Raw genomic sequence first — 16398 nt, forward strand, 5'->3', positions numbered from 1 at the left:
CCCGGCAGACTTCCATTTTCTTTCATGGGCAAGCACAAGAACCATTGTTATATACAGTAAAATTGTTTTCCTTTCCACCTAGGCTGACCCCATTGGGCACCTGCTGTATAAGGGCAGCATAAGCTGACCACTATTTACAATAACTAAATCCTGATGGTTTTATTTAGCTTAGAGGAGATACTTTGAACTAGAACCCTTCCACTAAAAGAAGTATTCTCAAGGTTAAGTAAAATGGGTCAGTGGCAACCTGAACTCCCTCCCCAAAAAAAGGGTGCTCTCGGGTTGAATAGGTTAACGTCTTGAATTCAGTGACGCATTTTTTATCATTATTTTCTCGTTGCCAAGCCACTCTGGTTAGTGGTTGTCACTGCGAGATACTACCAGGGTGCGAATCCTCAAGCGAGCAGCTGGCACTATTCGACTGGCTTGGCCATCCACTCTTTGTGGGTTGGTAGATTAGCTGAATACCAAAGAAACCTGAGTATTACACATGTTTTGTACCCCAAAATTTGGGTTGAATAACCTGGCATAGGCCCAGAGGCTTAAGTTATGAAGATAGTGACTACGGCTAGCACAGTTAACCCATACCATGCTAGCAACGTAGATCTACATCCGCTTCAAAAACGCCGGTGATGTAGATCAACATCCTGCAGCATTGAGAAGTCATTGCAAGCAACCTAAGTAATATGGAAGATAATAACATATCCTGCTAACTTCAGACATTTCTCCGCTGCGCTTACAACACTGATTTAGGAGCGGGGGGGGGGGGAGGCGAGTGAGTCTTCACAGGCTCACAACCGCTCTGCTTTCTCAGTAACCTTGAAGATTTTAGAGGCTAGTGGCACCAACCTGACTTGATTTCAACCTACTTACTTTTATTAGTGCTAGGGATCTTATACTGATGTATGGAGCCCATTTACCACCACCTTTGGCTCTCCTCTCCTTTCACGGATCCACCTGGTGAACAAGCCTACATCTTTTCTATCCTTAATGACCTAGAGCAGCTTGTACAGCACCCTACCCGTATCCCTGACCGCCTTGGAGAGAGCTCCAACATACTTGACCTCTTCCTCACAACTAATCCTTCTGCTTACTCTGTTAATCTTTTCTCTCCGTTGGGCTCCTCTGATCACAACCTTATTACCTTAACCTGTCCTATCACTCCGGTACGGCCTGTGGACCCTCCAGGGAAACGTCGTCTGTGGCATTTTGGAGCCGCGGACTGGGAGGCCCTCAGGCAGTACTTCTTTGATTTTCCCTGGAATGATTATTGCTTCCATGGCCGGGAGCCATCTGAGTGTGCCTTGCACATTACGGAGGTTATTCTCTCGGGCATGGAAGCATACATTCCTTTCTCATATCCTTTGACTAATGCAAGAAAGCCTTGGTTTAATCACGCTTGTTCTAATGCTGTCCGCAACAAGGAGAAGGCCTACAAAACGTACCAGAGCCAACCCACCCCTGAATCACATCATCTTTACGTTTCTGCCCGGAATCGTGCTAAGTCTGTTCTTCGCTCTACTAAAAATAATTTCATCCATACTAAATGCTCTCGACTCTCCAACTCGAATTCTTCCCACTCCTTCTGGCACCTTGCCAAAAATCTTTCTAACAACTTCACCTCATCATCCTTCCCTCCTCTTTTCTACTCTGATGGTTCTGTAGCTATTTCTTCTACTGATAAAGCAGATCTCTTCGCACAGACTTTCTCCTCCAATTCCACCTTGGACGATTCCGGTGCTGTTCCTCCATCACTTCCCCCTTCTGACTTCCTCATGGCTGACATTAAAGTTTCTTCAGTTGATGTATTTTCTGCCATCAATGGCCTCAGTACTAACAAGGCATATGGGCCTCATGGGGTCCCTCCTGTTGTTCTCAAGAACTGTGCTTCTGTGCTTACACCCTGCCTAGGCAAACTCTTTCGCCTTTGTCTGTCAACTTGTACCTTTCCTTCTTGCTGGAAGTTTGCTCTCATTCAGCCAGTCCCAAAGAAGGGTGACCACTCCCAACCCTCCAATTATCGTCCAATTGCTTTAACGTCCTGTATTTCAAAAGTTTTCGAGTCAATTCTCAATAGAAAAATTTTAAGGCATCTTTCCTATCACAACCTTCTTTCCGATAGTCAGTACAGGTTCCGTCAGGGACACTCCACTGGCGATCTTCTCACCTATCTTTCAGACTCCTGGTCATCCTCCTTTCGGGACTTTGGCGAAAGCTTTGCTGTTGCACTTGACATCTCAAAGGCTTTCGATCGAGTCTGGCATAAGTCTTTAATTTCCAAACTGCCCTCCTACAGTTTCTATCCTTCTATCTGTGCCTTCATCGCTAGCTTCCTTTCTGGTCGTTCTATAACCGCTGTTGTAGACGGCCATCATTTTCTCCTAGATCTATCAACAGTGGTGTTCCTCAGGGCTCTGTCCTATCACCAACTCTCTTCCTTTTATTCATCAATGATCTTCTAAGCTGTACATCTAACCCTATCCACTCATATGCTGATGACTCCACCCTTCACCTTTCCATTCGGTTCCCACAACGCCCATCTCAACAGTTACTTCAACAAACAAGGGATGAGGCTATGGCACACCTAATGTCTGACTTGGCTCGTATGTCTGACTGGGGTAAAAATAATATGGTTGTTTTTAATGCATCTGAGACTCAGTTCTTACACCTATCAACCTGACAAAATCTTCCACAGGTATACCCACTAATATTTAATAATATTCAGCTTAATCCTGCATCATCCTTGAACATGCTTGGGGTTTCATTTACTCGGTACTTATCTTGGAAAGATCATATTACATCTCTTGTAAAATCTGCTTCCAAGAGATTGGGTGTGCTAAGCCGACTCCGCTCTTTCTTTACCCCTGCACAATAGTTGACTCTATACAGGGGTTTTATCCGCCCCTGTGTGGAGTACAACTCTCATGTTTGGGGAGGCTCCCCACATACAGCTCTTCTCAATAGGGTGGAGTCAAAGCTTTTCGTCTCATTAACTCTCCTCCTCTTACTGACTCCCTTCAACCTCTGTCTCTTCGCTGCACTGTTGCATCTTTATCTCTTTTCTATCGCTACTTTAATGGTCACTGCTCCTCTGAACTGTCTGCTTGCATTCCTCCACCTCTGCGACGGGCGCGTAGCACCCGTCTGACAGCAAACTCTCATCCCTTTTCTGTCCAACTCTCTAATGCAAGAGTTAACCGTTACTCCCAGTCTTTCATTTATGCAACAGGTCTGCTCTGGAACTGTCTCCCTCTGTCTGTATTTCCTGCTGCCTATGATCTCCAGTCTTTCAAACGCAGTGTGTCCAGGCATCTCAAAATGATCGGATCTTGAATTTGGCTCTCTATTGTATTTTGTTTTTCTCTTGGAGGGAACTGTTACTGCGGGCTCATGGCCTTTGGTTCCTTCTTCCTCGCATAAAAAAAAGAAAATACCAGAAATACTGATCAAAAGAACGGGAGATGAATACACAAATGCCATGCTTTTTAGGATGCTGTTTAAAAATTATTTCTCTGCTTGTTACAAGTGTCAGTTGTCAGGGTATGTATAGGTCAATTGAATTCTGGCCACACTACATTAGAGACACCTACACTGGCAGGCGAATACCGCCACCCTCTTCATTGGAGCTATAGATCAAGACTGGTACATCACATTAGTGACACTGTTTTTATACATGATTGTCACAACCTCAATTTTCCCTCAACCGTACCCGACCTTACTTTGTCTTACACTTCCTCGACACTGCTCACCTCCTGAATGAGAGATTTCCACGGTCATCAAGGACCTGGCCAAAAGTCCTCTCATTAGTGGGTCTAATTTGCATATGTCTTCACGAATGTGTTAAGAAGTAGGAATGGCAAAAGTGCACAGATAGGAGATTAAAAAGGCACGAAAACAAGAGAGCATTCAGGATGGGAGATTTAGGGACTTATACCTGTTACTACATTCCACCAGCTACAAGTCTGTGGCTAAAGTGTGGAATGTAGTAATGGGTATAGGTCTCCAAATCTCCTCCCATCCTGAATGCTTTCTTGTTTCTGTGCTTTTTTTCATCTCTAATCTGTGCCCTTTTGCCATTCCTACTCCTCAACAACCATTTTAGAGGAAAAATTTTGTTTTCTAGTCTATATTATAATGATCCGATTTCTGTAGGCTTGTTTATTTGTTACCGTAACAGAGCAATAACGGACTGTAGCGCAAATTTTTGCCAGAGCAAGGTACCGTTAAAATTCTCTAACTTGAAGAACAAAACAATTTCCAATGCAATCGGACATCGAGCAGAGGCCGTTGAAGGCGGTCTTTAAGCGAGTGCTAAGTAGAGGTGAATGTGAGCTGCGAGCTTTAGTGAATATGTTTGGGAAATGGAATAAAAAACTGAATGTAGAAAAGAGTAAAGTTATGGTCTTTGAGATAAATGGTCACAACATGCACAGTTAAACTGGATAGTAAGGAAATGGAAAATGTGAGTGCATCCATTTTTTTTTTTTTCTTGTGTGTGTGTGTTATAAGTAAGGATGGAAGTTGAGATGGTGACGTACCTGAAAGGGTACAGCAGGGTAGAAAGTTTGCTGGTTCATTAAAAACAGTGGTAATGAATAGGGAAATTAGCATGAAAGTAAAGAAAAATGCAGCATGGCAGTATTGTGCTTCCCACTCTAGCATACGGAAGTGGAGCTTGAACCTGTTGGAAAGACACAAGTCAAGAGTGAGAGCCGTGGAAATGTGTTATTTGAGAAGAGCATGTGGTTTTGACACGAATGCGGAAGTAAAAGAGTGCTGTGGTATTGATGTGGATGTTATTGAAAGTACAAACAGAAATACTTTGATATGGATTGGCCATTTGTGGAGGATGAAGAATGAGAGACTGACTAAAAGAATGACAGTAAGAGAGGTGGACGGGAGAGAGGAAGAGAGGGAGACCAAGGATGAGATGACGGAATGGAGTGGAGGGATATATATATATATATATATATATATATATATATATATATATATATATATATATATATAAGAGAGAGAGAGAGAGAGAGAGAGAGAGAGAGAGAGAGAGAGAGAGAGAGAGAGAGAGAGAGAGAGAGAGAGAGGACGAGCTGAAGGAGGACAGACAAATGTCCGAGGACAGGCCGACGTAAAGGCAGTTTGTTTGTGCTGTTTCATTACTAGTGGGTTTGCTCCTTTTCAGCATGAATAATATAGTGGAAGCACAAGTGAAGGCAATTACAAAACCATGACTCGCATACTTCACAGACTAAGGTTTGACACGTATGGTGCTGTAACGGGCTATATGGATTAACGTCTTGTGCTTGTGTTGGTGGTTTGGGCACAATAAATATATGCCTGGCTTTAGGGTATGATTGCTTCGTAAGCCAGTTGTGGTATTCTGAGCCAGAAAATATTTTACATGTCTTAGAGTCTTCCATATCCAAATGGCAGGGAGTACTAATAATGGGTGCGTTAACCCTTAAACCCTGGGCATATTTTCGCCCGCCTTCCCGCTCACCCGGGCATAATCGCCAAAATTTTCCTACTTTTAAAAAATTCACAAAAAAAAAAAAAAAACTACTTAACCTAGAATACAAAACTAGATGTCAAATGATAAAAAAAACTAGGTGTCAAATGAAAGTACTAACCTCCGGCTTTTTATAAGGGGTCGAAGTTGAGAGGCAAGGTTCGTCCGTTGAAAGTGGCGCGGTGGGAGTGGCGGGCTGGGAGAGCGACAGCGCGCTAAATTCACTTATCTATGGTCAAAGGGTGACTGACTGCGGCAAGCATGGCTGCGTGGGTGGTGGTATATGGAAACAGTGAGGGTGGCAAAATCGTGTGACAACGTGGTCCCGCCACTTCAATGCCCGGGTATTTTTAAATTTGTTTGGACGACATATGTCGTCACCCGGGGTGAGGGACTTTTTACGTAATGACGACATATGTCGTCACCCAGGGTTCTTTCGCAATCAGTTTTATATTTGATTGCGGGAACCAGTGCATTAATACAAATTCGAATACTAGGGGGAGTGGGTGGAAGTGTAAAGGAATGTCTCTAGTTTGCTCATATTTGTTCCTGATGAATGCTTACATATGTGAACTGACACGACGTATCATGGTTTGTGTTAAAGAGAGAGAGAGAGAGAGAGAGAGAGAGAGAGAGAGAGAGAGAGAGAGAGAGAGAGAGAGAGAGAAGCCATCGACAACACCCACACCCACCCACCCACACACCCACACACACACTGTTACATAGCCTATGATTTCATCATCCTTTGTGTACTTTTAACGCACAGTTGCTGCATGTTTGATCACGAGCGTCTTCTGCCTCAGTCCCCCCCTTCTACCGTTATAGTAGAGTAAGTCGTTCTCTCTGTTATACTTTGCGGGATTTTCAGCTCTCTGTCCCCATGGCTTCATTTGCGCGTCCCTCTTACAAGTTGTATCAAGCTCTGCCAGCCCCTATATAATGAGCTCAGTCTCTGCATCATTGCCACTTAGATCTGCTCCTCATTTTGTTCACATCTCTGTCCTCCCCTGTACAGATATTATTATTGTGAATGCTCAAGAAATCTCCAACCATCTAGCAGCTGTGTGTAATTTGAGTATAACTGTTGTTGCATTTTTTCTTGTACTGTGTAGCATAGGTTTAATTTGTGGGCCTAGTGAAGTTTTTGTAATTCGTGTGGGGTTCTTTATGTCAGTCATTTTTGATAATAGTTTGTATCTGTAATTATTTATCTGGCATTCACTGAGTATTATCTGGTATCTCATTTTATCAGGGCTGACTTAGATAAATTTACTCTTGCTAATTTCGTGTTAATAGAGGCTATTGCAGTTAACCATATATTTAACCTGTTTATTTGCCATTACATTATCCTTATGAGTCCTGAATGTTTTGTTGTTAGTTTGAGCATTAAACTTTAACTTGTAATTTTACCTAACTCTTTTGTTTTGAACCTGGAACTTTACGGGACAGTAGTGATTTTTAGCATTCTCACTGAAAGTGTACGTTATCTTTCTCTGTTCCGTAACATAAATTTGGCGACCTCATATCAGGATATTCAGGATATTATCATAAGGATATTGTTTGATATTTTGTGACTGTGATATATTCATGATGGCTACTATTTCTACACTTGATGAAGCCAAAGATTTTTTGTCAAATGTGCAAACAGTGTGTGATGTAGAAAACAGAACAAAGAATGAACTTAAGCTTGTTGCTCAACAATTGGGAATTGCAGTTCACTCTCATCATTCTAAAGATCAAATTGTTGACATGATTAATGAAAGCTTGTTTAATGTTTTTCCTCCAAATGAGCAAACGCAGATTGAATTAGCTAAGTTACAGCTAGCCCTGCAGGAGGCTAAGGCTAAGGAGGCGGAGTCTCGTGTGAAGGAAGCTGAATTTCAGGCAAAAGCTAAGGAGGCTGAGGCACAAGTTGAAATTGCTAGGATTCAGGCAGACCATGAGTATCGCATGAAACAAGGTGGAACTGGATCATCTAGCTCTGATGATTTTGATGTGGCTAAAAATGTTAAACTTGTCCCTCCTTTTAATGAATCTGATTTAACAAAGTATTTTCAGTTGTTTGAGAGGGTAGCTACAGGTTTTAAATGGCCTAAGGAGTATTGGCCAGTACTCCTTCAAACTGTTCTCACCGGTAAAGCTCAAGTAACTTATGCATCTTTGCCTCAGGATCAGTCTGATAATTATGATGTAGTTAAGAGCTTGATTCTTAAGGCCTATGAGCTTGTTCCTGAAGCTTATAGAGTAAAATTTAGGACAACTTATAAGCAAGATAAGCAATCCCATGTTGAGTATGCAAAAATCAAAGAAGATCTGTTAGAGCAGTGGTTAAATTCTAAGAATGTGGATTCTGATTTTGACAAATTTAAGCAGATGATTTTGCTGGAGGACTTCAAAAGGTGTATTAGTAAAGATGTAAGCCTATGTCTTGATGAGAAAAGAATAGATAATTTGTCTGATGCTGCAGTTTTAGCTGATGAGTATGTTCTCACTCACAAGAGATATTCTAGAGAAAAAGGGAAAGCTGAGAGTAAGTACGTTGCCTCTACTCAGAGTACAGGTAACAGGAAAAAGAATAAGGATGATGTTTCTCAGGAAGTAAATACCAGCTTCACCTCTAGATTTCAGAAAAGTAAATGTACTTATTGTAGTAAGCTTGGTCATACTACGGAGAGATGTTTCAGGAGACAGCGTGATGTGAACAAAAAGGAGTCTTTAAATATTCAGTCAATTGGTCTAGTGTCCACTCTTGAGAGTTCCCAGAATTCTTTAACTGAGTTAACTGAACCTGCTTTGAGGGTAACTTAAATTCTCATGATGGAGCTCCTCTTTTGAGCAGTAACGTGGGTGACACTCTCAAGAGTTCATGTGCTAATTTCCTGTCTGATGGTTTTGTCAGTCCTCTGGACAGTAATGACAGGAAATCAGTTCAAATATATATCGTGATACAGGTGCTTGCCAATCCCTTATGCTGACCAGTGTTCTAGGCTCTAATGTTAATTCCTCTGATGAAACTGTAATCTTACAAGGTGTAGGGAATAATTACTTTTCTGTCCCTCTGTGCAGAGTGAATTTAGAGTCTGGTTTTGTTAATGGTTCCGTTATGGTTGGGTTGGTTGAGACACTCCCAATGTCAGGTGTAACTTTCTTACTTGGAAATGGTATTGGTGGAAGTCAAGTGTGTCCAGCTCCTCAGTTGTCTAGTGAGCCAGTGGCTGTGTCCCAGGATTGTGGTGTCCCTGATGTGTTCCCTGCATGTGCTGTCACTAGGGCTAAGTCTAAAGTTACTGGTGATTTAGAGGATAATGATGATGATGATGTTATCCTAGCTGACACTTTTCTTGCTAATTTGGACCACTCACCAGATGAGGCAGTACCCCGTAGTGTTGATAATTTGTCTCGTCAAGAGTTGGTTGAGTTGCAGGTTGCTGACCCTGAGTTGAAAGGTCTAGCTAACTCTGCTTGCAGTGAGGAAGAGTCAGCTGGTGCTCCTACTTGTTATTATGTAAAGTCAGGAGTACTTATGAGGAAGTGGAGACCCCCAACAGCATCAGCCGACTGTGAATGGGAGGTTGTACATCAAGTTGTCATCCCTCGTGTTTGTAGGCAGGATATCATTAGAGTGGCTCATGATTCCAGTTTGGCAGGACACCTTGGAGTGAGGAAGACTGTGGCACGCATTTTGAAACACTTCTACTGGCCAGGTATCTTCAGGGATGTTTCCTGGTATTGTAAGTCTTGTCACACCTGTCAAGTTGTGGGGAAGTGTAATCAGACCGAAAAGGTTGCACCTCTAGTTCCCATTCCTCCTTTTGAGGCGCCTTTGACCCGTGTGTTGGTGGATATTGTGGGCCCTCTTCCTAAGACTTCTTCAGGATTTTCTTATGTGTTGACCCTGATTGATATGGCTACTCGTTATCCTGAAGCCATTCCACTTAGAAATATTTCAGCAAAGAACGTGGTTAAGGAAATGCTAGGGTTCTTCACAAAGTTTGGTCTGCCCAAGGAGGTACAGTCAGACCGAGGAAATAATTTCATGTCAAATGTTTTCAAGCAGTCTCTGAAAGAGTTGGGCATCTCCCAGATCACGTCTTCAGCTTACCATCCCCAGACCCAAGGAGCGTTGGAGAGATATCATCAAACACTCAAATCGATGCTCAAGAAATACTGTTTGGAACATCAGAAAGACTGGGATAAAGGTCTTCCATTCGTTGTGTTTGCCGCAAGAGAATCTCCAAATGAATCACTGGGCTTCTCACCTTTTGAACTACTGTTTGGCCATGAAGTAAGAGGACCCCTTAAGTTACTCAAGGAATGCTGGCTGTCGGAGGAAGATGACGTCAACCTGCTGGAGTATGTGATGAAGTTCAAAGAACGGCTGTCCACTGCTTTACAGCTGGCGAGAGAGAATTTAGGAGCTGCTCAGGAGAAGATGAAGACTTGGTATGACAAGAAGTCCAGGTTACGCCACTTTCAGCCAGGAGATCAGGTTTTGATTCTGCTACCAGTTCATGGGCAACCTCTTCAAGCCAAGTTTAGTGGCCCTTATTTCGTGGAGAAGAAACTCAGTGATGTCAGCTATGTCATCGCCACACCAGATCGTAGAAAGAGCAAGCAACTATGTCACATCAACATGCTAAAGTTATATCACAGGCGGGACGAAAATAACCCAGTCTGCACTGTAGCTGTTCCACCCGAGTCTGCAAGTGAAGCTCTCCCATGCAGTATGAGCCTGAGTGATAGTTTGGGGAAGAATCCTGATATCATGAACGATCTCCAGACTAAGCTTTCTCATCTACCACCCAAGGAAAGGCAGGAGTTTTCGGCATTACTGCAGGAGTACCCGCAAGTGTTCCGTGCCACTCCAGAAAGAACCACTGTGTTGATGCATGATGTCGATGTTGAAGACGCAAAGCCAATTAAATTGCCTCCTTACCGAGTGAACCCAGTGAAAGTTCCTCTCATCCAGAAGGAGCTTGGCTACCTGTTGGACCACAAGATGATTGAGCCCTGTCAGAGCGAGTGGAGTTCTCCTGTCACTCTAGTCCCTAAGCCAGGTGGGTCACAGAGGCTTTGCATCGACTACAGACGTGTTAATCAGATAACTAAAACAGACACTTACCCTCTCCCTCGTGTGGAAGATTGCATAGACAAGATCGGAAAGGCTAGGTACATAAGTAAGTTTGATTTGTTAAAGGGATACTGGCAAGTACCTATGACTGAACGTGCTAGGGAGATCTCATGTTTTGTAAAATTAGGAAAGACCTTTGCATGGTCTGTAATGCCATATACAGATTGTTTTAGAGTAATAAGAAATTTCCTTTGTAAATTTCTTTTTTCTTTGTGGGGAGGTGTTACATAGCCTATGATTTCATCATCCTTTGTGTAATTTTAACGCACAGTTGCTGCATGTTTCATCACGAGCGTGTTCTGCCTCAGTCCCCCCCTTCTACCGTTATAGTAGAGTAAGTCGTTCTCTCTGTTATACTTTGTGGGATTTTCAGCTCTCTGTCCCCATGGCTTCATTTGCGCGTCCCTCTTACAAGTTGTATCAAGCTCTGCCAGCCCCTATATAATGAGCTCAGTCTCTGCATCATTGCCACTTAGATCTGCTCCTCATTTTGTTCACATCTCTGTCCTCCCCTGTACAGATATTATTATTGTGAGTGCTCAAGAAATCTCCAACCATCTAGCAGCTGTGTGTAATTTGAGTATAACTGTTGTTGCATTTTTTCTTGTACTGTGTAGCATAGGTTTAATTTGTGGGCCTAGTGAAGTTTTTGTAATTCGTGTGGGGTTCTTTATGTCAGTCATTTTTGATAATAGTTTGAATCTGTAATTATTTATCTGGCATTCACTGAGTAATATCTGGTATCTCATTTTATCAGGGCTGACTTAGATAAATTTACTCTTGCTAATTTCGTGTTAATAGAGGCTATTGCAGTTAACCATATATTTAACCTGTTTATTTGCCATTACATTATCCTTATGAATCCTGAATGTTTTGTTGTTAGTTTGAGCATTAAACTTTAACTTGTAATTTTACCTAACTCTTTTGTTTTGAACCTGGAACTTTACGGGACAGTAGTGATTTTTAGCATTCTCACTGAAAGTGTACGTTATCTTTCTCTGTTCCGTAACAACACACACACAAGGAACTCAGGCTTGCAAGACATTTGCCACATTTACATGAAACTGTGTGAAGTCAGGCATGTACACAAGACGTGATAATGTCATTATCAAAGCCTGACATTGCCACACGCAAGTAATGATTCCACCTACCCTTATTTAGCTGTCTGTCCTTTCGACTCAGTGGATCATACGTAAGCAAGCCTGGTGGCTGGAGCTTCATTGTCGAGATACTAGACTTGGGACTCATTAGACTGACTGGAACTTCTGATTTGGAATGTGAGAGTGCTGCCCGGCCATAACGAGAACAGTATCAATAGGGGGAGGCGGTGGCTCAATTGGGAGAGAGGTGGCCTGCGGTCCTAACGGACCCGGGTTCAAATCCCACTGGGGCAGGGAACAGTTTAAGGATTTGAATTTCGTAAAAATCAGACTTTACTGATCTACCTGAAGACCCGCCGACATGTCATAAAAATACCCCCGCTAATACCAATACACCAGTCCTGTATGAGACAGCCCTAGCATGTATTCAGTATGGACGGTGGGTGTTAGCGCCGAAGTGGTGACATGTAGAGGTGTGCGGTACGTAGGAGGACTACTGGGCCTTGAAAGCAGGCTGTGAAGTCTATGCCCAGAGTTGGACACATAAAAAAAAAAAAAAGTTAAACATACCACTGGTGTGATTGTGACAATTAGGGGTGTTGCTCTGGAGTCTTCTGCTCGTGTTGTCTCTTCACAGCTGGGTTACTCCAGCTGATAGGTACAGAGTAAAATGCTGGTGAACTGAAGTACGCTATAGGCATCATGCTTTTATTGGTGTGCACGCTCCTGAAGTGGGTGATCTTGACAAGAAAAGCTGTTCTACACCAAACTTGACTCGGTTGCAGAACAGTATGGTAAAATAATATTCATCTTGACCAATCCTAATGCAGTTATTTGCATATAAAGGGAAGACCTCTAGGACTGTGTTGGTCTCCATGGCAGTGACAAGGAACTACAATAATTCCTACCTTCTGCTGTGCGAAAAATTCTGTAAGATGAGAAATTGCTGGACCCTGGGTCGTGTGTTCTAATCACCACTGGATTTGGTATCCTAAGTAGAGAATTTGGTTAACACATCCATTCAAGTACTTGGTCGAGGGTCCTTCATAACTATAAGGTTTTCAGGAGTGCAGAGTTGTTTGCTAGTTTTCACAGGCTTGTTGCTTCCCTAAGGTTGTAAATTGAAACTGAGAATACGAAGATACCATTTAATTAAAGTGGTTTTATCTTCAGAAACTCAGCGATGAGGAGTGTGCTTCTGAGTTAGCAGTGGCAGTCTCATATCAACTGATGATGGTTAGTGTTGTTGAGGACTCTGATGAATGATGGGATACCATCATTCATATTACTCTGGCAGTATCTGGTGAATGTGTTGGAGAGCATCTGAATCCAAGAAGGGAATTTGTCTCACTAGTGATGCTGACTAAAGCTGATGGGTTGTGTTGCCAGAATGTCTGGTGAATGGGAGAAGCCTAGACTTATGTCTAATTAGGCAACAATTTCAGTGGAATATGTCAAGGAAATAACTGAAGGTGAGCTTTGCTATCGTGAAAATTGTGTTCTGCATGCTTATCAGACCCTGAAGAGGTTCCACTCCAGACCCATCTATCAGGTTAGCTCTGCGAACATCAGATGGACAGTTTTTGTCTGCAGCGATTACATATAAGGCTCGTTGGGATGAGTACTTTCAGCATCTGCACATGGCAGAATTCCACTTGCTGGTGTAAAAGTGATCGGTTGGCTGGAGTTTGTGGCATCCGTGTGGAACTGGTGAAAGCTGATAACGAGGTCATGATCTGGGGATTACAAGCGGTCATAAAAGCCATTTGGCGGACTGGTGATAGTGGTCAAAACGGTGATGATGATTGATGTTAAAAATAATGATGATGATGATTGATGTTAAAAATAATGATGATGATGATGATGATGATAGCATTAGGATAGGCAATGTCTTTCAGTTTCAATAAATTCATCCTGAAAATTATTGTTAAGAACGTTTAAGAATATTAAATGTTTCATTCCGTTGATATAAACTGTTTTCCTCCAAGTAATTATATTCAGTTTAAGAAATACCCTCCGAATCAAACGACCAACAAGTGGATACAGTTGTATTCAGCCCTTTCCATATTACACCTACGTAAAATAATTGGATAAAATTGTTTAAAGATTAAGTATACAAAAATGTGTCATCAAACTTCAGACTGGAAGGTTGTGTCATGCAGTGTTAATGTTGGTGGGTGTTGCATTGTAGAGCGAGATAGAGGCAATTTAAATATTAGTGTTAATGAGTAGTACATTGATTATTCTAGTGATGAAGCCACTGAAATTTCGCTACAGTGCCAATCACAGTGATGTGTTGTGTGTTCCTTTATTTTTGCATTGCTTTGTTTCAGGTTGAGATGGAGGGCCTGACGGGCAACATAAGCTTCACAGACGAGGGCAAGAGGAAACTTTACTCACTGGACGTAGTGGAAATGACATTCAACAGCGAGACAGTCAAAGTAAGTGGTAGCCTACATTAAGAATTTATACTTTACCCTTATCTGCCATCTCTTTCCTAAAATACTTTGAGCCCGGGTAGGTTTGTATCCAAGGGATGGTTGGGGTTTATTGCTCACGTGATGTCACTCAGGGATGAGAGCCTGGTCACTCTCATTTTAAATGTCATGACGAACTTGCCTAGTCCCAGGCTCCTATGCTCTTCGTGAGGCAACATAGTATTGGATGATGGATGGATGGATGGATTATTTGTTATTACACCATTGACGCTACTCATAGTTACTATATCTCCCCATATTATGTGTGTCTCATATATTCAGTCGTGAACATGCTTTGATCCATTTACGTATGATTACGAGCGAGCGAGCGCAGAGAGCGAAACAAGCCAGCATAGTAGAGCACGCTTACGTTCAGCTGCGAAATGAGCTGCCCGACACGACCCGGCCTTGTCCGACACGACACGGCCCCGCCACGATGGTTTTCAGAGGCTAATAGCTTTTCTACTATATGAGATGGAGAAGAGACTCTTTCAGCAGGTAGTAGATACATTATATAAATTTTGTTTTTAGCAATACATTTACTCATGAAAACAAAGAAACTTCTTGGAATCCCAGCTTTCCAAGGGAATATTCTTAGGGTTTCAAGTGACATGCTCCGCTAGGAAATCGATTTGAAGCACTGTGAAAGTGACACATGCCAGGTATGAGTAGTTTTTCACTCTCCTAAGTTGATTGCAAGGGCGTGTACGTGCAATGTGTGTGTGTGTGTGTGTGTGTGTGTGTGTGTGTGTGTGTGTGTGTGTGTGTGTGTGTGTGTGTGTGAGAGAGAGAGAGAGAGAGAGAGAGAGAGAAAATAAATTTTTTAGCTCAATTATTCTTCTGTTATTGTTCAAATGCCTCACCTGAAATATTGAAAGTTTACATCAAGATGAAATTATAATGATAGGCACATGTACAAACGCTCGGTCGCTTGTCACGCACTCACAATATATACCTCAGTTAATAACGAGACAGTGAGCAACGACTACAAACCTAGCGGTGCAATCTTCGGAGTCCAACACACTTTTCAGTACACAGTGCAAGAGTTTCATAACTGCTAAACTAAAAACTGAAGATACATTATTGTCCACATCTGTACATGATTTTGTGAATGCTTTGTGTAGGTAAGTTATTGACTCATTCTGTATACATATGATAATGCCTTTGTGTTATATTATTATCATTACAGTATTTCAGATTACACCTGTTTTATCCCAGATATCTTTTCTTCGTCTTTTTTTTTATTACTACTAGAAAGTGTATCAGATCATACTTATAATTCTCCGTATCAGTATTCATGTGAACTATATGCGATTCAGATTAGATTTTCCAGTCTGACGACTATTTTTTCTCATTCGTGTTATCTTCCAACGATTTTATTTAACTTAAGAAAGCACTAAAGTTGTGAAGAGGCTAATGGGGGCTGTTCCTAACATTATCTATAAATCTGTATACCTAGACTGATTCCCCCAAAGAAAGGGAGGTAGCCGAGAAAGGACCACACACTCCCAGTTTACTCATCCAAACACACACATTTATTCATATCTTAGCCCTAAGGGGAGCAGGGAGAGATCCTCACCGCACCACACCGTACCTGGGTCAACTGTGCAGTGCAATCGGCGACCTCCGCAGCAGGGCCAGACAACAGAATTGGTTTACCCCTGCCACATCATAATGGACCCATCCCCTTACCCACAACTGGCCTGATCAGTTGATCAGATCAAATGTGGGAGAATATCTCCTCGGAGCCCTGTCATCATTTATTAATTCACAGTTTCTCATTCTATCACTGGCAGCCACTCTTCCATGCTCTACAGACATCCCTCTCGCATCCAACGCTCTCTCCACATTGTCCATCCATCCCATTCGTGGTCTTCCTCGAAGCTTTACAGCACTCACATCTGATCCACTTATCTTTTTCACCAGTCGCTCATCATCCATTCTCTCCAAATGCCCAAACCATCGCAACACTCTCTGCTCAACTCGATCAGCTATGTCCTGCATAACTCCAGTTCTCTTTCGCACTTCATCATTTCTCACTCCATCTCTACGCGTTACTCCACACAAACCCGTCAGACACTTCATCTCCTGTACATTCAGTCTTTTCCTCTCTGCTACACCCATATTCCATGTTTCAGCCCCATACAATGCAGTCAGTACCACAACACCTTCATACAGCCT

General features: G+C 42.4%; 1 protein-coding gene across 1 annotated transcript in view; it reads left to right on the forward strand.

The window, feature by feature from the left end:
• Positions 1-16398, forward strand: part of LOC145417501 (glutamate receptor 1-like) — a 723617-nt gene that overhangs the window by 593788 nt on the left and 113431 nt on the right. Inside the window, exon 9 of the mRNA XM_080286209.1 lies at positions 14074-14181. Within this exon, the coding sequence (XP_080142335.1) occupies positions 14074-14181 (108 nt within the window). The remainder of the gene's footprint in view (positions 1-14073; positions 14182-16398) is intronic.

The sequence above is a fragment of the Coenobita brevimanus genome, chromosome 110, assembly GCF_032717465.1.
Source record: "Coenobita brevimanus isolate Jiangsu-jjx chromosome 110, ASM3271746v2, whole genome shotgun sequence".
Classification (NCBI taxonomy): domain Eukaryota; kingdom Metazoa; phylum Arthropoda; class Malacostraca; order Decapoda; family Coenobitidae; genus Coenobita; species Coenobita brevimanus.